The following is a 27,118-nucleotide window of genomic DNA, read 5'->3' on the forward strand; positions in this document are numbered from 1 at the left end:
CGCTGTTCGCAGGTCTTGCACCTCTGCTGTAGACAGTAGTAGATTTAGAGCAGTGTGACGACTTACACTATAAATCTCCCCTCCCGACACATTTACCTTGAATCCACGCATGGGAGTAACCAAAACAGTGCGCAACCATGTGAATAACAAAATAGAGCAAAGGACTAGTTTGTTGAGTGACCTAGAGAGAGAGAGAGAGTGTGTGCAAGCAAGGGAATTACCAAAAAACAGTGTGGGAGTGACTAAACACTGCAAGAATGTGAATGAAAGAAAGTAGTGACCCAGAGGGCAAAGGACTACTTAGTTTGATAAAGCGACAAAGAGTGTGCAAGCAGCTAGCGACTTAGGAGACAGAAGCATTGCTCGCCCTCGGGTCTAGCGTCCGGGCACGAGATCCGCCTGCGATCTCTGGGTCTATTTTCTTTCATTCACATCCTTGCAGTGTTCAGTCACTCCCACACTGTTTTGGTAATTCCCTTGCTTGCACACACACACACACACACACACACACACACACACTCTCGTAGGTTGTAAGGGGCGGCAGCGTAGACTTTACTTAAGATCCCAAAATTTAACATAGTAAAAATTCACATGACATCACACGTTTCAGTCATACTTCGACAACGGAAACGTGAAAATAGGGCCTCTGACCGTAATACAGAAAAGAAACAAGAATATAAAGCTATCGGGCCGTCTTGAGACAAAATCTGTACCTGTGCGGGACCTATTTTTTGTGCCTCTTGCCCCCCATAGCCCTGATGCAGGATGTAGCACCTGCATCCTGCGTCAGGGTCCCTAGGCTGGAATCTTTCACGGCATCCAAGCTAGATTTTTCATGGAGCCTCTTCTATAGTTAATAGTGTGAAAAAAAAGAAAAATTATAAAGATTTAGTCCCGGGCCCATGGCCCCCCACAAAGGGGAGAAGGGCTGACAGGGCTCTGGGTCCCGGGATAGTTCTCATAATTTTTTGCTTTTTCACGCTATAAAGTAACTATAGAAGGGCCAGCAAAAGATCCCAGATTAGAAGCCCTGCTCGAGGATGGGGGGGGGGGGAGCATACCCTCACTCAGAATTTGTTCCAGAATAGTCAAATGAAAGCAAAAGAAAAATTCGGCTTCTCACTTGGAGTACCAGAAACACCTTTGAAAAAATTTTCTTAATAAAAATAACATCGTTATATATCATCTTTACAGGATAAGTGATGAGGGGGCCCAAAAATATGAGTGGTAATTCAAGGATTAAGTTACTTGGCATCATAAAGAATGGTAAAATAATTCTGAAGCATAAAAGAAAAAAAAGAACAGCACAAAAAATCTACTTCAAAAGCAGGATGTATGGTCACGCAAATTTTTCACCGTAAACAATCATGTGCGGCTTTCACACCGCATCACTGAGCTATAAGTAGTCTTTCCAAAAAGCTCAGTGTCAACAGTATATAAATCACAAGCCTCAGAATTTCTGTCGTCTGCTTCTCTCCAGGTTCCTTGTTTTGGAAGTCTCCTTGTGTCCTGAAAAATTAACTGAACTGGAAGTTTGAACTGCCAGTTCTGTTTGCGAGCTTAACTTGTAGGGAACCGACATCTTGTCTGTCGTCTGCTTATTAAGAGGTCCTTTGTTTTGGACGTCCCCTTACGCTCAAATAAAATAACCGAACTTTCAGTTTAAATTTTCAGTTTAGTTTATGAGCCTTGTTTACAAGGAACTAAGCGGAATAAAGAATATAGTTTTTTTAATGTGAATTTATCATCACCACATGAGTCACTTTTAAATTTGAGATTAGATAGCAGAACCTACTATAAAGTGGAGTGTGGAAATTCCCTTCTTACGATCTTATTTGTCGTCTGCTTTGTTTTCGATGTCTCCTTGAGTCTTGAAAGAATAACTGAACTGGAAGTTCGATCTTTCAGGTCAGTTTATAAGCTTTGTTTATAAGGAGCAAAGCTGAATGAAGAATTTAGTTTTTTATACCTGAGCTTCGTCATCACCACATAAGATGCTTCTGATTCTGACAGTAGATAGCAGCACCAACAATATTTGTAAAAATGAATGTCAAAGTATTCTCTAGAGCAGCGGTTCTCAACCTTTTTTGACTCGCGGAGCCCTTTTAAGTAAAAAATTCTATGACGGAGCTCCGTAGGCCAATTTTTTAATTATTCATCAAAGCTGCGGATTTATTTTTACTATTTAAAAATATTTCTAATTATTATTTTTTTAATTTTACTGTTTTTTTAATATTTTTCTCGAGCGGCCGCGGAGCCCCTGGAGAGTGCACAAGGATCCCCAAGGGCTCCACGGAGCACCGGTTGAGAACCACTGTGGTTCTCAATGGCCCCCTTGTGGCACTGGGATACTTCAAGGGGACCATGACAGGTGGTTTGGAGAGCTAAGAAGAAAAATTAAGGTAAATTCTAGGCTACTGGTCTGGAGGCCAATTTTCTTTGCAAAATTTTCGTTCACTATAAATTCACTGAAAAAAAATCATTTCAATACGTATAAAGTGTCTTGCTTCTAAATGAGAGTTGAAAACTCTGGGTAAGACAGGGGAGCCGCGAGCAAAAAATATGGTTCAAAGGGGGCCACGGGCAAAAAAGGTTAAGAAACACTGCTCTAGAGTATTAAATTAATTTTAATTCCCTTAAAATTGTTAGTGCCATTGTGAATTTGTGAATTCACGGCAAATGCCACAAGGCAAAAAAAGAAAACAAAAAAAAAGTGCTATTGGCGGACGGCGTAACGTTTCGAGTCACCCGGTATATACGGAACTCGTACTAGATATCTTTTGGACGTACTGGCCTAGTCGGGAAGACTGGATGCATTTATCGCACCGACGTCCTGCAACAGGGGTCGCTATGCTGGGATCTTTGTTGGGACCTTAGAGGCCAGATTTTTCACTGGTCCCTCGATAAAGAATTTATAGTATGAAAAAACAAAAATATTATAAGAAACTATAGGCTGAAGCCTTTCAGCCCCCACAGAGGCCACGTGACCTGTGCAGTCACATGGGGCACCTCTCTAGGAAAGAATGCCAAATCCGAGTTGGAAGGTAAAAAAAAAAAATTGTTGAGCTGAGAAACACATCAGAGATTCCTCTTTCTCTTTTCTGCCCCTACCCACTGGTGCACAGGGCCGTCTTAAGAGCATCATGGGCCCCCGGGCAGAGTGATATTTCTGAGGCCCTACCAGGCAAATTCTTGAAAATTTCAACCAAATCTCATTTTTGTGAGGCCCCTTTAGTCTTGAGTCCCCCGGGGAGTGTGGCCCCCGGGTGGGCCCATGCCTTAAGACGGCACTGCTGGTACATCAAGGGCACTTTAAGACCATCGTAGACCCGGGGCCACAACTAGAGGTTTGGTCCGCTGTGTCAAGCAAGCATTTTGGCACCCTTTTGTAATGTTAAAGCACAGATTAAACGGTGAAATTTGTTCCCCCTCTGGTCCCGCACCCGATTCACCAAACCAACCGGCTCCGCCCAACCGACTTCCTGTGTAGGTGCATTGGATCATCCGTATTTCACGGGGCAGACAAATTTCTCCCATATTATTCGGCTCTTGGGAGGGGCGATCGCCCCCATATGGATCTGCACTTGGGCACTGCTCTAAGGGGAGTGCGAAATTCGAGTTGAAAAAGTGAGAAGCTTTGCCGACAAAAAAAACAACGTGGACAGAGAGTACCAAAAATAGATTCCGCACAAGTACAGATTTCTTCTCGAGTCACCCCTGTTCTTAACGCATATTGGTGCATGAGGCCCCCTCCACCCTCCAGAAGCAAGGCCGCTGTGTGTCAGATTTTTTTACCGGATATTCATTACTCTTTAATGAATTTATAAAAAACCATGGCTCCCATATCCTACAGCATGGATCATAGACTGGGATCTCTGGTACGCCTCCAGGCCAAACTTTTCATGCCCCCCCCCTCTAGAGTAAGTTTGCAATGTGGGAAAGCATACAAACAAATGATAATTATTGTCCCGTGTCTACTCCCCTCTGGTGCGACCCTCGGGAGTAGGCGGGCTTTGTGACCGGGGCGTCGGATCAGAGGGGGTGGGCACCAAAATGCGTGCTTGCCCCGGCTGACTAAGCATCTAGTTGCAGTCGTTGCAGTCTCCTGCCTACTCTTGTGCGAAAGCCCGCAACTAGTGGGGGGGGGGGGGCAAGAGAGTTCAGTGCCCCTGGCGTCGGACCAGAGAGGGCACCAATTTCAACTTTTAACCCTCCTTCAATATTTCAAAGGGTGCCAAAATTTGATATTGCCCGGCTGACCAAGCATTGCGATCCTTATTGTGGGAAGGAGCCTATGGGGGGTCCATCCAGGGTAGTAGCGTGCCTTCTGGGGGCCCCGGGGCAGACTTTCTTGGGAATCGTGAAAAGATTTATTGTCATGCAAAATAACAAAAAATATACACTTATTTTGCATGATAATAAATTTTTTATTATCTTGAGAAGGCACGCTACGACCCTGGGTGTGGACCCCCATATGCTCCTGTCTCCAGAGTACTGCCTCGAGCAAATAGGGAGGGGGGGGGCCCTACAAAAAATATACAGGTGGCATACAAGAAAGCCCCCCCCTCCTATTTTCTCGAGGCAGTACTCTGGTTGCTCCAGTCCTTTTACGGGCCAGGGTCTACCCGGGGGGGGGGGGGAAGGATCAGAATAATAGGATTTGGTGAACTTTTTTCGGAGCATTTTTCATGCAAATTATTAGGTGAACATTTCCAGCCAGAAGGGGATGGGGGCTCAGATATATCACTTTGTTCGGGTGCCAGGGCCGTCTTAAGAGCACCATGGGCCCCCCCGGGCCAAGTGATTTTTCTGAGGCCCTACCAGACAAATTTACATCTATGTTCCTCGAAAATGTCAACTATATCTCATTTTTGCGAGGCCCTTCTATCTTGAAGTCCACGGGCCGTGCCCGGGTGTGTCCATGCGTTTAGACGGTAATGCTGACAGGGCTCTAGCCTTGGGATCCCGGACAATAACCATAATTTTTTTTTCATGCAATAAATTCATTACAGAAGGGCCCGTGAAAAGTCTGGCTTGGGGCCCCGCTAAAGATCTCAGCCAAGGGGCCCTGCTCCAGGATGTGGGCAGGGGGATGCGGAATTCACAAAAATAAAGAAAACCATTCTGAAACACGTTAGAAATACATTTGAAAATGTAGAGATTAATTTAAAATTACTGCACAGCATATTCCGCTTAACACGTTCTCACTTAAAAAGTTTTTTCGCTTAGTACGACTTACTTTCGTGATCCTAACTTTTACTAACACTTATTGAAATTTCCCGTTTAAAACGTTTTCCCGCCAACAACGTTTTTCATGAGTTTTTGGAAAACACTATAAGTGGGATTCATTGTATATGAGCTCTTCAATGTTATTACTTGTGTTTCTTGCCACAAACAAAGTCCAAAATTGCAATCTCAATATTTGAATATTCAAATTCGAAATTCAAAAAGTCGCTCTGGAATAGGTTGTATATCGAATATTAACAACACTAGCTGCAATAAGCCTAAACCTCAGATATAATTTATTTAATAGTAGGCAAAATGAACTACCGGGGCTGTAAGCAACGTTGCCTACATCTTAAACGTTCGAAAATTTGTGCTCTTAAATGGTTTTGTGCATGAAATCTCTATTCATGAACAGGGTCGGTTCTGGACATTTTTCAAGTGTAAGCGAATGATGTTTTGGTGATTAAAAAATCCCCCCTTTCAGTTGGCGCGTTTTGCGGCTGCGTAGTTCGCACAAAATATCTCTAATGTTGGTACTGTACTTGGTGAATAATTAGGTTGAGAAAAAAATCAGAGAGAAAAGTCTTACCCTTTTTCGGAAGTTCAGTAGTAAAAATTGTCAAAATTTAGAATTTATATACTGTATGTCCGTCTTCCGGAATATATGAGAGAATGATGGGGTGGTGTTTATGAATGAAACGTTCTTAAGCCTCCCTAGGAAAACATCATGGCATGACAGTTCAGAGGTTCCCAGGAAGGCACGCATTTATCACTCCGAACGATAGTGGATGTTGCCTCGCCCCGGGGCAATCGTCATCTAGAGATATCCATGCTACAGTCTACTATGGAACATCAATAGTGGAAGCATCGCCGAATGAAACTACATTCACCTGGTGGTACCCCCAGACCAGATGGTAACTCCAACGAGAGGGGAGGTCTTCAAAGGGAAAAAATTACTAGATATCTTTCCTAGTCTTCCTTTTTGTTTGATGCTCCAAGCATGTTTTTTTTGGTTAATATAGCCCTGTATTGTTTAACAGCAGAAAGAAAGGCCAGACTTTTTTCAGGGATATATATAATGAATGCGACCATCTGCATAACATACACTCTTTTTTCTTTTAGAAATAAGCTACTGCCATACCTAATAACACTAAAAATAATATTGTTGGGACTTTAAACTGAAAGCCTCCTTTCACAATCAATAATAGTTTAATGGGAAAAGAATTAAATTTTAACCAGAAATTTCCAAAGCATCTGCCGAGAAACGAAAAAGTTTCTTTTGAAAAAAATTGCGGCCCGGTGAGACCGCACCTTTCGCAACCCCCTAAGTCCGGTCCTGATCGGGGACAAGTTGGGAAAGAATAGCATAAATAAGGGAAAGAGGCGTTGTCCCTTAGTTTACGATGTTCTTTCCCAACTTTTCGCAGATTTTTGAATTTGCAACAACTTTCTAATTAGGTTTTCTAGGACAGGGTGTCCATGTAAAATCAATTTTTTATTTTTATTTTGTGACACACTGTATTTTCATTCTCAAAACTGAAACAGAGTGGTTTCTGGACACATTTTTAGCATTTTTCAAACTGGAACCTTACCTCTACGACAAATAATTGATGAGATGAAGGGCGAATTAAAGTATGTAAAACTACACAATGGCTCCTCTCTACTAAGTATAGACGTAAATGTAGTAAGTAGCATCAGTTTTAAAGATGTTATCAAAGACTTTGAACTAGAAAAAAAAGTAGGAGAAAGCTTTTAGAGATAAAGTGAATGCTCTCAGAAATATTCAGATCATATATTCAACTTTAGACACAGTTACGTATCCCCAGCGACGAGCCAGGAGGGATGGCCAATTGTGTATGATTGTAGGATTGTCCCGTATTTTACGGGACATTCCAAGTTTTACCATATTATCCGGATTTTGGGAGGAGTGATTATTCCCCACCCTACTTCTGGATCCACGGATAGATTCAACATTGTGTAAAATATATGTAAGGTGGGGGACACCAAAATCATTTAAATGTTTAGGGCCTACAAACATCTTATTCCGGCCCCGTCTCCGGGCCCATGCGTTAAGACACGACACTCCTCATCATATAGTTTTTAATTCACGACGAAAATCCTGCAAGAAAGAGCATCATGTTTTGACCCGCATCGAAATGACAGGCTCGACCCCGAGATAAGATTCCCGAGTTCGAATTCGATTTCGTATGTCCGTGTTTTTTATTTTATCGCGTTTTCTTCTGTCGACTGGTCACTTCCTCCGTTGGTGGTTGCGGTCCCTTTCATATCCGGTAACAATTTCGACGTACAATCATTTCAATAATTCGGACTTCCTTCGAGCTCTCATTCAACTTCCTCGATCCAGTCATCATCATAATAACAGTGAAAAATAATAATGGACATGCTTCTCCTTGGTGTGGTGGTGGTGATCGGCATATTCGTCGGGGGCGGACGCGGTAAGAGGAATCTTTTGTATATATTTGATCAATTTTTCGATTTCATGTCTGCAAATAATTTTGTGTATGGGATGTAGTTCAGAGGCCTATTTATCGAGGGGACCAAAGGGCCTTAGCGGGCTTTATGTAAGAGAATCATTAAAAACCATTTGAAATCGTTAAACCTGAGGGTATAGCTTACAGGAGGTAAAACAATAAATCTGATTCTGCCTAAGAGCGAGGAACTAACTAGGACAGTGAGTGACCGCAAGCATGTGAGTGACCAACGGTTGAGGAATGAGAAAGATGCTTTTGAAATTTCTGTTCATGAAGAAACAAAATTGTTCAGACGTGTTAGTACAGTCGGCCCCCCATATTCGCGGGGGTTACGTTCCGAGGTGACCGCGAATACGGAAAATCCGCGAATAACCGAAACCATGGTTTTTCTTGTATATCTCGTTTATTGAACAGCATGAGAAAAGCAAGGTAACGTAGAGGTACATAAGGGAATGTAAAAGAAGGTACAAAGATTGTTGGCGATGTTTTCTGAAAGAACATTGTGATTTCTGTTTGCCGTTTCTTCTTCATATGATCAAGTATGTTGGAATATGATGACAAGGCGTCCTCTACCAATTTTTCTACATGTGAAGAGCCTATCATAAAAGGATTCTATGTCATGAAAACAATCTATTGCTAATTTGAACGTGCGAAGCCCTTCCGCTATGTTACTCATGGTGTGAACTAGTTTTCTACTTCTTCATCTGGTACCGCTTCAGTTTCAGGAGCAGTCAACTGCATTAATTTCTTCTCGGTCAATACCTCTGCATTGCTATTAATTAGCTGTTTCACTTCTATATTCGTATCATTGAACCCTTCTCCACCCACCTGTTTCGCTAACGTGACAGTCTTTTATAGTCTCTTCAGTTGGCTCTGTAGAAATGGTTGTGTCCTTTAGCGCACATTGTGGCCAAAGGTTAATTCACCCCGAGGTGACTATTTCTCTCTTGGGAGCTGCCACGGCTCTAGTAATGACAGTAATGCCATTAGCGAGCCATCCTAAACATGCACAACTCAAATTTTGTAAACAAAACACACATGAATGACGATTTCTGATTGTTGCAAAAAAAAAAATTCCAATAAAAAAGGGGAAAAAAACCCCGCGAATACGGAGGGGGGGGGGGCGACTGTAATGGAAAACAGAAGAATCGAATGGAAATTGCTTCAGCGCTTTATACCCCAGAAAAAATGCTGAAACCACGTAGTATGTATATATATTCTCAGGACATAGCTGATGATATGCTACCCAAAAACCCCAACATTATAAATATTTACATAATCGAGAGACACTAACCAGAGATGTTTGAGGTACTGTTGAACCCTCATCAGTCATATAACCATAATCAAGAACGTCAAAGAAAAAGTTATAATGAAGACATGACACATACCATCTCTGTATTGTAATAACATCAGTTTCAACACGACACGAACCCAATGCACCATTTTATGCAAGCGCAAATTATGAATAAATGAGAAAAATTATTAATTGCGAAAAAAAAAAACAAAAAAAAAAAACATATAAATGCCTCTGAATTGCGATCACAGCATCCGCAATATCAAACAAAACTGATATTAAATTGATAAATTGTTTGGAAAAAAAATCAAAATCATGAAAATGTTCTGAAAATTACATCAATTCGTCACCCAATCCACGCTCAGCAAGTCCATTGGCCTAGAGTGTACTGTGGGGATTCTAGGGTCATAATAGACAATTTCTCTAAGATGCGGGTGTTCAGAAGATCGTAGCCTGTCAAAATGAGCATTGGCAAGCGCCTTGATATAGTCCAAGATTAGTGGTAAGTCAAGATCTTTACGGATGTTTTTTCCTCTGACATACCAGGGAGCTCTGGTAAACTGACGAAGAATGATGTTCTGCTGTGTCTGTAAACGTTTCATATTTGCAAGACTGGCATGAGCCCACACTGGGGCAGCATATGTCAGAATAGGACGAATAATAGTTTTAAAAAGAATTACTTTATTCCTCAACGTCAGCCTGGCCTGTGGGAATGTGATTCTGGATAGCATCCCAACTGCTTGTGAGGCCTTATTTCTTACGTACATCACCTGAGGAGAAAATGAGAGCGACTTATCTAGTATACAACCTAGATATTTGACTTGGAGTTTTCTTGTCAACACCGTATTGCCGATGTATATGGGAGTTCTTGGAAACTTGTACCGTCTTGTGAAGAGAATATATTGACATTTTTGATGATTCAACTTTATATCGTTGTCTTGGCACCAGTCCTCAACGTCTTCAGTTGATTCTTGTAAATTTTCAATACATTTTTTCCCTTTTTTGTGATTGGTCAACAGGATGGCATCGTCAGCAAATAGACCAAGCATTCCGCGCTGAGGAGCTGGGAAGTCATTGATGTATAGCGCAAAGAGCAGTGGTCCCAAACAAGAACCCTGCGGGACAGACGCTCTTATTGGTCTAACAGTTGAGAGACAGTTGCCATTTTTGACTTGGAATCTTCGATTGGAAAGGTAACTGTTTAAAAAGATGATGAAATAGTCAGGCAAACCCAGGTCAATTAGTTTGGATAATAAGATCGTGTGATTCGTTTTGTCGAAGGCCTTACATATATCCAGACAGAGAGCACAGACATGTTCCTTGTAGTTGAACGCAGTCATCACGAACTCGGTAACTCTGTGCAGCTGAGTAACGCAAGAATGCCCCCGCCTGAATCCGTGCTGCTCACTTCGAAGAATGCTGTTGAAGGACAGGAAAGCGTCAAGACGTGAAATATAGATACGTTCAAAGACTTTAGAAATGTTACTGAGTAAGCTGATAGGTCTGAAGTTTTGAGAGAAAAGTGGGTCAGTTCCAGATTTATGAAGAGGTTTGACAATAGAAAGTTTCCAGACATTAGGAAAATAGCTTGTCTGAAGCATGCTATTAAATATATTAGTGAATGATTTGAGGATAGAAAGAGGAAGATTTTTAAGAGCGAGATTTGAAATTTCATCATGACCAGAAGCTTTTTTAGTTTTGAGTTTGTTAATCATGCCCCTGATTTCGTCAACATTGGTCAAACCGGCAGCACCCATTCCGCGCAAGGCATCCGAGCGAACTCTATCCAGGAATTCTTGCACTTTTCTATGATGAGCTGAAGCAATACTTCGAGATTGCAGACTGTTTGGCATGAATTGCTTTTCATAGTTATCAGCAAAATTATTTCAGGCCGTAATTCTTCCGAAATGCCAAATCTGTTTTCTTTTGCCTTAATCTTCCTGGTAGAGGCTTGAATAGCTGTTTTAATTTGTTCAGTCACATCAACTACTGCATTTTCAATACAGTTCGTCGTCAATTCCGCTGAGTTCCACACTGGTAATGTTTCCAGCGTAGAGCGGAAGATTTCCCAGTTGGTAACCAGTTGATATGGAATATCCTTTGGTCTAGTTATATCGATGGTGAAAATAATAGGGTTGTGAGTTGAATTAAGTTTGGCAGTTGTTTCGAAAAAGATGTTGTGCCTAAAGTTTTTGGATATTCCATAGTCCAGAACATCGGGTCGATAAAATCGACTAGTAGGATAATTGGTTGGAATGTTCGATGAATGAATGCACAAGCAATTATTCCTACAAAATCTTTCTAGAACTCTACCTTGTGTATTTGTGGAATGGCTGAAGAATGTAGGGCTTTTACAGTTCTAGTCGCCAGCAATTAGTACCGGATTGTTGATATTAACGAGATAGTTTAGGAGATTGATATCAACATGGTTATTAGGTGGTTTGTAAATTGCACAAATGGCTATTGGTGATCTGTTGATGAAGATGTTTACTGCCAAAGCTTCCATTTCAGTTGAAGAAGGAATCGAAAGTTTTTGGTGAGGAATGTCCTTTTTAACGAACACCGCAATTCCACCACCCCTTCCATGTAGACGGTCTTCACGTAAACAGATAAAATTAGAGATATTGGAAGTATGAGAAGGTTTTAAAAAACTTTCACAAACCAGTGCTACATCAATTTGTAGGTCATAGAGTAACTGTTTGAATTCTTGTAGTTCCTGTTTAAGCCCAGTGGCATTCCATGCCAGAATTTTCAGCGGTTTGCTGATAGTTGACACTGGTGTATTAATTTTTGAGCGCTGAAATAAAACCAATCAGAATTTGAATAAGGTTATGAGCCTTATCTTCAGAAATGCCCATATTGACCAAAAGTTCTCGCACAACATTGGAAAAGTTCTCGATGTTGTTCTTCTGTGAATTCTCCACTGTTTCATTAGTAGTTGAAGACATACGAACTGAATGTACAGACTCATCAGTGACATCAGTTTCATCAATGACAAGATAAGGTTCTGGCATTTGCCTGTTTACAGAATTATTATAAGATTTGGAAAGTTCAGACGGCTTAACTATGTGATCGCCGAAAGAATCATCACGATTATTAAGATGTTTGTTGAATTCATGAATTACATCTGTGAAATTAATTCCAAATTGATTATTTTTGTAATCTAATATTTTCACTTCCTCGGCTTCGTTATACTTTCTGTTCAGCTCCTCGACCAGTTCGGCTTCCGTGAGATGCACTTTGCCTATTCCAAGAATATGTGGTCCCTTTAAGACTTCGTCTACAGAACGTTGTAATACCAACGGGATTGTACTAGCCTTGACCCAAGGATTTGACTCCGTTTTAGTAGACAACTTATTTTCAGAAAAGTTGTTTTCCCCATTTCTGTCTTTTCCTCGTTCTAAAACTACGTTATTTCCTACGCTGCCTAGAAGGGGGAAATCTCGAAGCGAAGGTGGAAGCTTGGAGATGAAGGTTCTTCCAGATTCACCTGTGGAAGCAGGTCTGGCAGGGCACTTAGAATACGTTCCTGTATGAGGGCTTCCACAGAAGTAACACTTTATCTTGTTCAGATCTCCCTTAACCAAGCAGCTTCTAGTACTGTGTCCTTCTGAACAAAATGCGCATATGGTTTGATTATGGCAAAAATAACTTGTATGTCCGAATTTCATGCAGTTTCTGCATTGCAAGGGAAAACGATTTCCTCTATATCTTTCAATCTCTATTGGAACCCCGTCGATGTCGACCAAGTTTGCAATTTCTTTAGAGTTGATCGGAACTTCCACCAAGAAGAGCGGGAGTACTCTTCCTGAAGTATAGTTTTTGAGATTGCATAATTTTATCACATCGAATCCTTGTTTTGATAAGTCATTAGTGATGTCAGAGTGGTTAACATTTGCTGGTAGACCACGTATTACAAATTTTAAGGACCTTTCACTATTCATTTGGTACGTATGATACTCGAACCTGTTATCGTCCAAGAACCTTGTGACGTTCCTGTGATCATTTTCACTAAATAAATTTAACATATTTTCTTCCAAAATGACGTTTTCAACGTAGTCGGGGATACCTTAAATTTTTTTTCTTCAAATGCTTGTCATTAAAATTTTTGCATGAAATGAACATTTTTGGGAACCAAAAGGTCTAATGAGCGTCATAGTATTTTTCCAAATTTGTTTGCAATGAAATTTGGTTTTTATTTTAACGGTTTTTCGAAAAAATGAAATTTCAATTCAGATTTTCTGTCTGAAATTTGTTTTTTTCCTGACTATGAACAGAAATAGTTTTTTTCGTCACAAAGTTTCAAAAAATTATAATTATTAATTACGTATTTTGATTGAACAAAATATAATTAAGATTAGTTAAAAAGTTAATTAATTGGAAATTTACATTAATTACAAAAAAAAAAAAAAATGCTAAACTGATGCCCAATTTTGCCAAACTTCGAAAATATGTTATTTAAGTGTAGCCAGTCATCATATATTGAAAAATTGTGTGATTTGTGGTCACGAATGGTAAGAGCGGTCAAAAATGGGTTAACATGAATGTTTTTATGGGGTTTTTCCATTGACCAAATGATTTCAATTTTTTCCAATAGCCGTCGAAATTCCCAGAATTTTATTATCATTATCTTTATTATTATTTTTTTTTTTTGTGGTTCTGTTTTACAGTGGGGGAAAAATTGCTGCCGTGGTCGGTTTTATCCACTTTAGTCTATGGTTTTATCGGTCAGAATAGTGGCGCCATCTGTTGTGGAAATTGGAGAAAGTTACGTCACTAAGGCCTCCTCCCTTCTCAGTTTTCGAATCTACGTGGGGGGGGGGGGGGGGTTGAAATCTCTTATATAGACAGCGCCCTTCCTCTTGCTGTGAAGATCAAGAGTAAAAATTTCATCAAGATCGGAATAAAACTGTAAATTTGTATGAATCACACACACACACACACATACACACGCGGAGAGAGACACACTTCCTTATATATGCTATCGCCAAAGCCTGAAATTGTCCAGTTCGTGAAGTGGTCGGCCAGATCGCGAATTGACCAATTTCGTTGTAAATTGCCCCGGCCAATGTCCGGATTCCGGGCATAGGCTAGGCAACCAAGCTGCAGGAGAGGTGTTGTGTTCCATCAGGACAACGCCAGGTCACACACGTCTATAGTAACTCGCCAGAAACTCCGGAAGCTTGGTCGGAAAGTTTTTGATGCATCCACCATATAGTCCAGACCTGGCACCAAGCGATTACCATGTTTTTTTTGTACTGCAAAACTTTCTTAGTGATAAGAAATTGGCAGCAAGAAAAGATTGTGAAAATCGATTACTAGAGTTTTTCGCCAATAGGGACCAAGGCTTCTATGAGAGAGGCATTATGAAGCTACCTTTAAAATGGCAACAAATTATAGAACAAAACGGTGCATATTTGACCAAAATTGGTAATCCGAAATACGTTAAATAAAGTCTTGAAGTTCACGTAAAAATAATGGATTTCTTTTTCCCCAATCTAATATATAGATTTCCGTTGGTCCCGGTTTCTCATTACCCTTATAATGCGAAAGCAATATACCTATGTTTTTTTAGGGTGACCATACGTCCCGTATTTCCCGGGACAGTCCCGGTATTTTCTGTATTTTTGGTCGTACCGACTTTTTCGCAAAAGTGTCCCGGTTTTTCCCGTATTTTACACGACGCTTACTTGAACTTTTATTCTTTATTGAAGTCAAAGATTGAAATTATTTTTCAACTAATAAACTATATTATGATAATTAAAACTATAAATGAGAATATTTATCTCCCACATTTGTCTTGGTGAACGTTTTTTTCGTGAAATTCATTTTAATCCACTGCAATTTGCAGTAACGTTTCATTTCCTGCCATTGTGATTTTACCGTAATTTTAACAATATTTGGCAACTTTGCTCGGTTTTGGCGTCATTTTTGGCGATAATTGGCGATGTCCCGTATTTTACCGTATTTTAAATCTCAATGTCCCGTATTTCTCTCGAGGAAATATGGTCAGCCTACCTATGTTGATATTTACATGCCATGTACTACAATAACAGGAAAAAAAAAATTAATTTAATTCTTCTCAGTGATTCAGCAGTTTCAGCAATAATTAGCAAATTCTACATAAATTCAATTTTTTAGATACAATTATGTCCCGTATTTAGAATCGTATTTTTCCCGTAATTTTTATTGTTGACATATGGTTACACAAAGAAGAAGGTCTAATTTTCTATTTTAAACCATGTGCATATTCTTGTAGTTACAATTCAATTGCAAAAATTCAATAATTTTTCGGTCAGTTGGTATAAAATTACCAAATCTACCTGCGGATCACCACCTGGGCCATCGTCGTGGACTACTTCTGGGCCGCGGACCGTAAGTTGAAAAATGCTGCTATAGAGTATGTCTGGAATGATCTTGGGAGGCAATTTTGTAGTGTAGTTCTTTAACACCCCCCCCACCTCCTAGAATGATCCAAGAACTGAAAACAACGTTTCTGGATGAATAGACCGACTGTAACAGGGACGCCTAAACAGTCTGATTTCCAGTATAAAATCACGTTGTGTGACCTGTATAACACAGTGAGAGGGCACTATACCAGGGCTACATTAGCAAGGGCTCTCTCGCCACAGAGAGCACCAGGTCTACAACGGCACAAATATTCAAAAATTACACTTCATTCGGAATTTGAACTATAGATGGTGCAATTAAAAACTGACACACAACACTATATAGGTACTCAGACTGTTAGGTACACACACGCACACACTCGTACTTCCGGCACAACTCCACCGGCGGTAGTAAATTGCCAATGACACCCTTCGCGCGTTGTGCGATCTCAGAAAGGAAATTCAAGGAAATGAAGGAAAGGCAAAAAAAAATCTATTGCCAGATACCTTCGCGGGAGTGTACTCAACAACTTCCCAAAGTTTCATGGTGATCGGATGAATGGTGTAGTAATGCATAAAGGACAGACAGACAGCCATACATTCGTTTTTATATACAGGGTGATTATAAAAAAACTATCCCGACATATGGGCCCCTAACTATCATACCATTCACAGAAACTGAATGAAATTTTGGCATAAGGTATTTTGAGGTATGCGCTCAAGAATGATGTGGAAAACAACAGTGTCACTCTAACAGTTACGGTTACAGTGAGAAAATTTCGAAAATATCAAATGGCAACACCAAGTTTTTTGTACTGGAATGCGATCTCCATTGTGAAAAACCCTAAATAGCGTTCGAACGGCAACTGTAGCATGAAAATCACCGGCGGTAGATAGGCTAAAAGTGAGGACAACCAATAAGGATAGAGAAGCAGCATAAAATAAAGCATTTTATTGTGTTTCACAAATTTTCCACATGACCTTGTGGAGGACTAATCAGGCTGGGAAACTAATCAGCCGAAGAAACGGTGTGACGAATGAGACGAACATTAATGCTTTGGGGCACGGCAAAGTCCTTTTTACTTTTTCCTTGCCTAGCTCCGGGGATTTTCGTGCTACAGGTACCATTCCAACGCTATTTAGTGTTTTTCAGTATGGAGATCGCATTCCAATACAAAAAACTTGGTGTTGCCATTTGATATTTTCGAAATTTTCTCACTGTAACCGTAACTGTTAGAGTGACACTGTTGTTTTCCATATCATTCTTGAGCGCATACCTCAAAATACCTTATGCCAAAATTTCATTCAGTTTCTGTGAATGGTATGATAGTTAGGGGCCCATATGTCGGGATAGTTTTTTTATAATCACCCTGTATGTATCATAGTACTTTACCTCAGTACGTTGTTTTACCTCAGCCATGAATCGACGGCTGAAACTTTACAAACGTTTCGGACATAGAATGGATTGAAGAACTATGATTTGCTTATTTCCAGTGATTTCCTTTCGTGCAGTGTCCTCTATCAACAAAAAATTTAACTAATTTTCTCCTCTGCATCAAAAAAAAAATCCCCTTCGTGAGAATGCATACAATATTCAAATTTACAAATTCCTGCAATTTTTATGAATCTTTAAACTATTTACGAGAATTTATGTAAATAGTATGTATTATTTACATAAACACGAAATACATAGTTACAATGTATTCAATATCATGATCTTGCACATCGAAAAAATGTTAAACTATATTGTAATTCTGTAGAGAGAGAGAGAACCGCGTTTTTCTCAACCTTTCCGAACCCAAGGACCAGTAAAATTTCTAAAATAATTTCTAAATTAACTGTTAGAGTGACACTGTTGTTTTCCACATCATTCTTCAGCGCATACCTCAAAATACCTTATGCCAAAATTTCATTCAGTTTCTGTGAATGGTATGATAGTTAGGGGCCCATATGTCGGGATAGTTTTTTATAATCAGCCCGTATATAGACTACTAGTTATATCGACGTAAGGGAGAGGAGGGGCAAGTGGAGATCGGATGAAACGGGATTATTTTCATTTAAGGATGAATCGGGAAAGGACGAAACAGTACCTAACCTTTCAGAGTAAGCACGTGAATTTGATGGGAAGGAGCTTTCGGCTAGTTCGGGGGCATGTTTGTACCTCGATGAATTGACACTGCGACAAACTAACATTACTAACATTAACACACTCTCACTCTGCCTGAGGAGGGCCCCCACGGTATGCTTGAACACAGTGTAAGGATCTAACTCGTACATGTTCGGCCCATGTCTCGCGGGCCAAATGTGGCCCTCGGGGTCATCTGGCCTACGACCTCAAACGTAATTTTGCAAAAATGAATTGAGTGACGTTTTTCCAGATAACTTAAGCGACCCGTGGTGCATTTGTTCTACATCACTTGAATGGCCGTTACATATTACCAGATCACTTAAATTGCCTTTGGCACATTTATAGATCACTCAAGTGTCCTGTGGCTCATTCCTAAATCACATGGTGACCCGCTGCCCAGTTCCAGAGCACTTAAGCCGCTTGCGGCACATTAATAGATAAGTGATCCGTGGCACAGCTCGATAACACTCAAACGGCCCTCGGCACATTTTCATATCATTAATCAACTTGCTGCGCTGCTCCAGATCGCTTAATTAAGTCTCCCGCGACACGTTTTCAAATCAATGAAGTGGCCCACACACACACCTTCTAAAGGTTGAACACCCTTGATCCAAGTTTTGGAATTACTGTAATATGCATGCGTACATTACTCTGTGTATCCAACTTCTACGTATGCTGTTTCATGTTTTTTTCCTCAGCCCAGCAGTGCGAACCGGGGTTCGCTGACAGCTGTTTCTCGGGAGTGGAAAGCGACTTGACGTATATGTTGAACATCAACGAAGGACTTGCAGCAAACCTAACTTATTCGGCGACCCACGAATTATGCCTGTAAGCAACAATTTTCTAATTCATACCATATGTATATTTGAACATGAAAGCTATCCGTTTGATTGCTGCATCATACAGGGTGTCCCATAAATTCGTAAATAGTTTAAAAACTCATAAAAATTGAAGATATCGGTATATTTGATTGCGGTTTACGAAAAAGTTATTCTCTCAAAAGGGATTTTTTAGAAATAGAAAAAAAATTCATATTTTTGTCGATAGAGAACGCTGCGAGGAAGCAAATCAATGGAAATATGCAGATCAGAGTCCTATAAAGTTCAGGGTGTACGATTAAAAGCTCATGTAATCGTACAGTCATGCAACAAACAGCTCCTTTCTGGATTTTCCTATTTTTTTTTGCTGGAGCTTACTTACATAAGGTTTTCATTGTGATGTGGACATTGGTGTATATAAAACACTATTGGTGGAGTTGTTTTACCTCAGCCACGAATGACCGGCTGAAGCTTTACGTAGGTTTCGGAAACACAAGAGATGACAGAAAGGTTCAGGTCCGATCACTCCAGCCGGACTGGCTTACAGCACGAAGACGCGTGGTCCAGGACCTGGTCTGGCCAAGGCGGAGGCTCACCCGAGCCAACAAGCCAGTGAGGGAAGACGTGGTCACGGACCTGGCCACGGCGGAAGGCTCACCCGAGACAACAAGCTTAGGAGGGAAAACGCGTGGTCCAGGACCTCACCTGGCCACGGCGGATGGCTCACCCGAGCCAACGAGGGAAAACGTGGTTCAGGACCTGGCGCCTGGGCACAGAGAACAACAAAGGGCTCACTACAAAGACATCATAAGAGCTCATCGATGTAAATTTTGTATAATAGAAATATTTAAATTTGTGTATATGCCTTTTTTTTAAATAACGTGTTTATATATTCATGTAATGTATTTTATATGCATAATAAAGCACCCGACATCGTCCAGCCCCCTCATCCGGGGCAATAATTGACAATGATCGATAGAGCCTGGGTGGTGCACGGTATGAAATGAAATGAAATGGTTTACAGCACTCTCTATCGACAAAAATTTAAACTAATTTTTTTTTTGTTCCAATTAAAATCCCTTACCGTGAGAATAACTTTTTTCGCAAACCGCATTCAAATATACCGATATCTTCAGTTTTTATGAATTTATGGGGCACCCTGTACATCGAAACTTATCTTTTGTAATTTATTTTTATATGATAGGGCCATGGACGACGCTCTGAACTGCACTTCCGACGTCATCGACAGCGACTGCAGCGGAAGCGAAGGCAGGGACCTGTTCGATTCGTGGCTGTCGGCCATCAGGGCCTCCCAGCGTTACGTCTGTGACTCGAACCACCAAAAGATGATTGGTAAGAAAAACGCTCAACAAGACATGTTATTATGATATTGCTGCGAAGGGTAGAAATCTGAAAAGGCTTGTGAACGCACGCAAGGTACGCGTGGCATGCGATTGTTAGAATAGAAGAACGAGATTCTATAAATAAGACTCGTCCAGTAGAATTCGAAGTGAGAACACGTACGTTTGGAAGGTTGGCTGTAGTTTTAGCAGGGCTTCTGGTTGATGTAAATGACACTTTTGTTCTCAAATCTTCGTTCCTGTGAGTTTTTACCCATCTTCAAGTCCCCGGCGAGGAACCCGAGAGTTACGCGCGACGGAACGATCTGGTGACAGAAGTTCGACGAGCCCCTGCGGCGCAACAATATTTTTGATCCCATGAGGACATATTCACAACTATGTGCACTCACTTAAAAAATAATTGGTTATGGCTATACATCGGTGCGACATGCAAGCGCGGATCCAGAAGGGGGTGGGGACGATGGGGGGGATCACCTTTCCTAAGATCCGAATAATATGGGAGAAATTTATCTGTCCTGTAAAATACGGGATGATCCAATACACCTACACAAAAAGTCGCTTCTCCGACACATCGCCCTGGATCCGCCTGCCTTCGTTTCATTCGCAGTTGAAAATGCCTGCCTCCTCACTAACCTGGTTCTCCGCTTTCTAGGTGACTCTTTTGGCCACTCACATGGTTAAACACACTTTTGGCCATTCACATGGTTGCACACATTTTTGGCCTCTCACATGGTTGCACATTCTTTTGGTCACTCACATAGTGTAAAATACTTTTTTGGTCACTCACCTGCTTGCACACTTTTTTCGTCACTCACATGATTACACACTGGTGACTCACATGGTTGCGCATTCCTTTGGTGACTCATACTTTCACACCGTCTTGGCAACTCCCATGCTTTCACACTCTCTTGGTAACTCACATGCTTTCACACTTTCTTGGTCATTCGTTTGGTAGTTCACTAACCTTGTCGTTTGCTCTCTAGGCCACTCTTTTTGTCACACACACATGGTTACACACTCTTTAGGACACTTTACAGTAAATCGCCTCCTCGATGCAAAGGAGGATCCGCAGGTGTAAAAAGGATCTGCACTCCTTGGCGGATACAAGCTCTTTGCGAAAGGAGGGAAGGGGCGGATTTGTAAGAGGTTGTATATAATGGATGCTCCCCGTGATCATCCCCCCCCCCCCAATCAGCCTATGATTTCACTAGAGCAGTGGTTCTTATCCGAGGATGATGCCACTCTTCGCTATGCATACGAAGGTTTTCAATGGAAGGCTGATGCGAAGATGAATTTAGGAAAGAGAGGAAGTTCAACTGTTCTTGCAAGGAATCGAACCCACGTTCTCTGACTTGCCGGCCACTCACACGGCAAAGCGAGAGGACATGGGTTCCTTCCCTCCCCCCATGGTCAGTTGAATTTCTCTCTGTCCTAAATTCATCGTCACATTAGCCAGCTGTTGAAAACCTTCGCAGTGGTTCTTAACCTGAGGAATTTGCCCCCCCCCCCCTCCACCACTGCTAGAATATCCTAAGGAAGCCACGGGTGAAAATCAAGAGAGAAGGGAGCCATGACCAGGTCCGTCTGAGAGCATCATAGGTACCGGGCCAAGTTATTTTTACCTACTTACCTGCGTAGAAATACCTGCCTTCCAATTCAAAATCAAAAATTTACCATTCGAAAATTGATATAAATCTGATTATTATGAGGGCCTGGGTAGGCTCATGCGTTAAGACGACACTAGCATGGCAGGTGGTTGAGGGGGCCCACAGAGAGCTGTATTTGAAATTCGGCTGTGTGTGTGTGAAGAAATACAGCTTTTGAGTGAAATAAAGGTGTGGAAAAAATGTGACCACTTTTTCAGAATTTAGCAAAGCTGCCCGTGTATCATGGAGCACACACTGTCCATCCGAGTCATACTAGGGCAGAGACGCCGGCATGAGGAAAACATTGAGGGGGGGGGAGTTGAAAATTGGCATTCGTACCATATACAGGGTGTCCCATCAAGACCGCCCAAACTCTGCGCAGCCAGCTTCCTCGCTTGGAATATATAAAAAATGCCCAAAGAAAACGAACCATAGTTTTCGAGGAAAATGCTAAAGAAAAGTATGACGTCATATCCGGTACAAAGGGGGAAAAAAAAACTTTATTGGAAACATCGGTAAAACAGTAAAACTTCGTAACAGCCGTCACTGTCCGAACTAGGGCTATGACGGACAATCGAATAGATGGATAACAGAAATCTCTTAGTACATATGTACAGTAACGTGGTTTCACCGTGGGCTTGGGGCGAAAATTAAAATAAAATTTCTTTCGCAATTTTTCTCGAAAACTATGGGTCGTACAGTTCTTTAGGCATTTCTTATGTATTCCAAGCGAGGAATCTGGCTGTGCACAGTTTGGGCGGTCTTGATGGGACACCCTGTATATGGGACGAATGCCAATTTTCAACCCCCCCCCCCTCAATGTTTTCCTCATGCCGGCGTCTCTGCCCTAGTATGACCCGGATGGACAGTGCGTTAAGATGGCCCATCATACAATGGCAGCTTTGCTAAATTCTGAAAAAGTGGTCAAATTTTTTCTCACCTCACTCAAAAGCTGTATATCTTCACACACACACGCAGCTGAATTTTAAATACAGCTCTATGTGGGTCCCTCAACCACCTGCCATGCTAGTGTCGTCTTAACGCATGAGCCTATTCAGGCCCTCATAATAATCAGATTTATATCAATTTTCGTATGGTAAATTTTCTATGGTAAATTGGAAGGCAGGTAAGTAGGTAAAAATCACTTGGCCCGGAACCTATGATGCTCTTGAGACGGACCTATATATAGACATGGCTCCCTTTTCTCTTCATTTTCACCTGTGGCTTCCTTAGGATATTTCTGTAGTGGGGGGGGGGGGTAAAATTTTTCAGGATAAGAACCTGAGTATTCGAAAGGTACACTCGGAAGACGCATGTCAATATTAATGTCTTATATATATAAATATATTGTCATAGTATTATATCATTTGTGATTGGAATATTTACGATTATTACGATTATTTAGACTATTTGTTTTTTGTTTGGGGAACGACAGCTATTTTTCAGAAGATCCGCTGTTGGAACGTGAATGATTTCTTAGTTTGCACCAGGGAGAACGCCAATTTGGAGCACATCAGAGACCTCATGCACGCCGAGCTCGACGACGATGAGTGCCGGTGAGTCAGTTGCGTTAATCATGTTGTTGCACACGAGTGAGAAAGTGATAGTCGTCGCGGTCGTTTAGAGATATTGGACGATGATTCGCAGATCCATTTTGATAGCAATTGGCAGCTTAAATCAGTGTTCTTCAATTGCATTTTGTAACTTTCTCCGGCACGACCACGCCCTCCGGGTCCATTGCAATAGCGACAGAGCCTGGTCGTGCTCGGTTCATTCCGTTCAGTGTTCCGTAACCACTGGTCCGCGGATCGGTCCGTGGGAATTTCCTGCCGGTCCACGAAAAATTTCGCTGAATTCTTGAATTTGCCGTAATATTCATTATTGCGGGGTGAGAAGAATGTTTTGAAATTAGTATTTATGTGAAAAATGGGTATTTAATGTTCAGCAGTGTCAGTAAAAAATATCACAGAAACAACGCTGAAGCTACTTATTGTTACGAAAATTATGTAAATAGTCCTTATTTATTGTCATGTTTCGCCTGTAAATAGTCGTTTCCTTGTGTAAAAACGAAAATAACGCGTTTTCCAGTATATCGTGCCAAGTTGGCGACGAATTTGGCGAGTTTCGTTTGGTAACAGCACTGTGGTTCCGATGACGTCATGACACCAAGAAAAATTTATAGAAAGGAAAGAATGGGATCTTATATGAAATATAGCTCCGGGGATTACACTATGAGAGTTTTATGAAAGTTCTTTTTACAAAACTTGAAAACCGGAGGGATTTATGCCGGGGCCCCGCTCGTATGGGCTGTTTGCCGGCTTCAGAATTGGGCCCCCCCCTTAGGGACCCTTGTGAAGGGAAAGACTAGGTAGCAAATGAATGTATTTTGTGAAGTGCATGTAACCGCTCTCAGGCCGGGACTACACTATTAATGTTTTGTAAAAGCTCTTTGTTAAAACTTGAAGAATTCAACCAATAAGATAACCGGTTGCATTTGCTCGAATGCAACTGATGCGCTTATTGGTTGAATTTTTCAAGTTTTATAAAAGATCTTTTATCGAACTTGAAAAATACCACCAATAAGATTATTGGTACATTCTAGAAAATGCAACCGATGACCCTATTGGTGGCATTTTTCTAGTTTTATAAAAGCGCTTTTATCAAACTTAAAAAATACAGCCAATAAGACTATCGGTTTCATTTGCGCGAATGTAACCGGTACGATTATTGGTTGAATTTATAGTGTTATCCCGACCTTAAGACAGCATTACACTATGGAAGTTGAATAAAAATTCTTTTACAAAACTTGAAAAATGCAACCAATAGTCGTACCGGTTACATTCGCGCAAATGCAACCGATGCTCTTATTGGCTGAATTTTTTAAGTTTTATAAAGGAACTTTTATCAAACTTTCATAGTTTAAAACTCGGCTTTGGAGAAACTTCTCGAGTTTCCCCCCCCCCCCCCCCAACCCATGTAATAAGCGCGTGCCAAGCAGAAAGTTGTTATTGAAGAAAAAAGAAACAAATTCTTAATGTACGCACGAGAAGCCAGCTTTAAGATGCTCCCTGTTTTAGATCGTATAGTCAAACCTCTACTTGTGAATACGTGCAAATAGCTGTTACAAATAAATCTGTGACGTCCTGCATTTCGTTTTGTTCTTTACTGATTTCAGGAACTCGACATTATCCGGGGAGTAGTATATGAAATTTTTCAAGAAAGAAACTGCGGGTGCCAAACTAGTACTAACAAAACGGAAGTGCGAATCTTTTAATTTGTACATTGGGGGTGCCATAGATGAGACTATGATAGCTCATATATATTATGACAGGCATGCGAGAGGGTAGATCGGATGAACATTTTGTAAGGACTTAGTTTGTTGTGTTGACCGACGGAGCCGAGTTTATATATTTTGCTTAAGGGCCCCTTTGGCTTTCTTGATGACTTCAGAGCAGTGATGTGTCAATGGAAGACGTTTGTCAAGATTACTCAGTGTCAGAAAGACAAATTACGTTGCCTTGGACATTGAGAATGAAACGAGTTCGAATTCTGAAAAGAAACACGCATAAGTGTTTCTTAAAGTACAGAATTTGAGCAATATTTATGCGCATTTCCCTTCTACTCCAAAAAATATAGGGAAAAATATTTATTCATAACAAAAATATAGGATTCTGCTTCCACCTATCGAATAAAAGCAAAACTATCTGTTATGATTTTTTTTTTCAAGTGAAATTGGCTGTTGGTTATGAAATGGTGTGCGGTATGAAAACGAACGAAATGAGTTATGATACTATATATTATTTATTTTCATGCTGCGCGCACAGGTATAAATTTTATGCTCCGAAATACCGGTTACAATGTTTTTATGTATGGCCGCAAAATCAGTTTTTGTAAACACCAAAAATTGGTATTTCGGCCTAGTATACAGTATAAAAACAAGTAATATATTTTGCATCACAGCACATATTGTTAATTTTCATGCTTCACACCGGTTTAAAACCAACAACCAATTTCACTTAAGGATAGCCCTAGTATTCTACAGGGTGGGCATAAAGTCCGTAGAAACTTTAAAAATGAATAAAAACCGGGAAAATAACCGAAATAAAAAAAAACGGTTTGCAGGGTTAGCATCACTAGGTCACGGGAATTTTTTTAAGACAGGAAAAAAATAAAAAAAAACAACCGATAGGTGGCGCTGACATACGCAAGTCAAAGAAAAGATACGCAAATAACGAGCAGAATGCCTTTAAATCGTTTATTACAGCAGTATGTGTCCCACATGACCACCACCACAGCAGATACATATAACACATTGCAGGAGAGTCACAAATCCAGCAGCGGCAGTGTGCAGCAGGTCCACATACACGGTGTACAACGGTGAACTGATTGTGGATGCGCAAGTTCTTATAACCGTCTTATTTGCATATTTCCACCGAAGTCGCTTGTACCAGTGCCACCTATCGGCTGTTTCCGAGTTTTTTTTGACTGTCTAAACTAATTCCCGTGACCTAACGATGCTAACCCTGCAAACCGTTTTAAAGTTTCTACGGACTTTTTGCACACCCTGTATAATACAGATGGGAAAGGGGGGGGGGAAAGACTTAATTTTTTCTCCTCCGTAACTGCCTTTGACTAGAAGGAAGAAATTTTCCTGTTGTGCTTCTTCACAATGCGTGAGCAAGGTTTCCATATTTTGGTGAGTTCAGAAATTGTGTGCGCAACGCAAGTATCACTCGCGAATAAGTCGGTTGGATGCTTCGTTTCATTATCCGTCTTGATGTGTACTTTCACTCCTCTGATTTTGGTGGTAGAGTTCTGGGGCAACCCCTTTTCCAGTGTATTACTACTGCTACTACTACTACTCAACCGTACATGCACCTCGTACACATTGCTCTGGGGGAAATTTCTAACGAATCGGTTCAAGCCGGAATGTGTGTTTTGCGTTTTTTTCCCCGCCATCTGTCTTCCATATTTTGAACACCCTTTCCTCGTGGTAAATATGCATTAATCCGTCTTGTTCTTTTTCTGTGTCCAGGGGGCTTCGTACCGTGTTCGAGGCTTGTTACAAGATGGCACAAGTCGGTTCTTGCCGCGAACAAGAAGGCATCCAGCAGGAGTTCCAGGGTCTCACCACAGCTTTCTTCGACGCGTCCCCATGTCGGCGATCCGTCGACAACCAGGACGGAATCCGTTCTAGTTCGGCTTCTCCGAACCAGGACGTAATACGTTCTAGTTCGACTTCTTCGTCACTCGACGTCGCTACTTTGATGGCTGTTTTCGCCATATTGCTCACCAGCAGTCGCCAACTGTGATCGAGGATAAGGACAGATTATGGACGTCTACTCACGATCCTGTTTCAGTGGGAAAACCGGTGTCACATCATCATTGCATGTCGGATTTAACAGCCCCAACACGGCTGTTCAGAAAGAGTTTATTATAAGTTTTCAATCAATAATGAACAATAATTGACTGTTTAATTGAAAAAATCAAATAAACATCATGCAAGTATCTATTGTTGATTTCTCTTTGTTATCATTTAATCGATTTAGGTTACTACGTGTTACAAAGGAAGAAAAATTGTTACTGTGGTATATTGGTTATATAGTTCCAGTGTTTTTATTCTCATCCAGGACTACCAACTTTTCTCTTGAAAGTTCATCTCGGCATCAATATCCATGCCCTCCCCCCCACCTCCACTAGGTTAGGCTGGATATTCTCAATATCTTGTTCTCAATGTATATTCTCTGGGAAGATTCTCAACATT

General features: G+C 41.0%; 1 protein-coding gene across 1 annotated transcript; it reads left to right on the forward strand.

The window, feature by feature from the left end:
- The first annotated feature begins 7,512 nt into the window (after positions 1-7,512).
- LOC149089319 (uncharacterized) lies at positions 7,513-26,862 on the forward strand. The gene is made up of 5 exons (XM_089237857.1): positions 7,513-7,682; positions 18,228-18,357; positions 19,552-19,700; positions 22,790-22,910; positions 26,390-26,862. Exons 1-5 carry the CDS (start codon positions 7,622-7,624, stop codon positions 26,664-26,666), a joined length of 738 nt encoding a protein of 245 aa, XP_089093983.1. The 5' UTR covers positions 7,513-7,621; the 3' UTR covers positions 26,667-26,862.
- Positions 26,863-27,118: the final 256 nt, after the last annotated feature.

This window comes from Pholcus phalangioides, unplaced genomic scaffold (genome assembly GCF_987345545.1).
Source record: "Pholcus phalangioides strain wild (caught in Gottingen) unplaced genomic scaffold, Ppha-v1.0 ptg000002l_1, whole genome shotgun sequence".
In the NCBI taxonomy this organism is placed as follows: domain Eukaryota; kingdom Metazoa; phylum Arthropoda; class Arachnida; order Araneae; family Pholcidae; genus Pholcus; species Pholcus phalangioides.

Excerpts from the sequence above, each read along its gene's own strand:
- LOC149089319 (XM_089237857.1), top strand. The coding sequence starts at position 7,622 with ATGGACATGCTTCTCCTTGGTGTGGTGGTGGTGATCGGCATATTCGTC. Across the intron at positions 7,683-18,227 it reads ATTCGTCGGGGGCGGACGCG|CCCAGCAGTGCGAACCGGGG; the intron begins GTAAGAGGAATC and ends TTTTTTCCTCAG. Across the intron at positions 18,358-19,551 it reads GCGACCCACGAATTATGCCT|GGCCATGGACGACGCTCTGA; the intron begins GTAAGCAACAAT and ends TTTATATGATAG.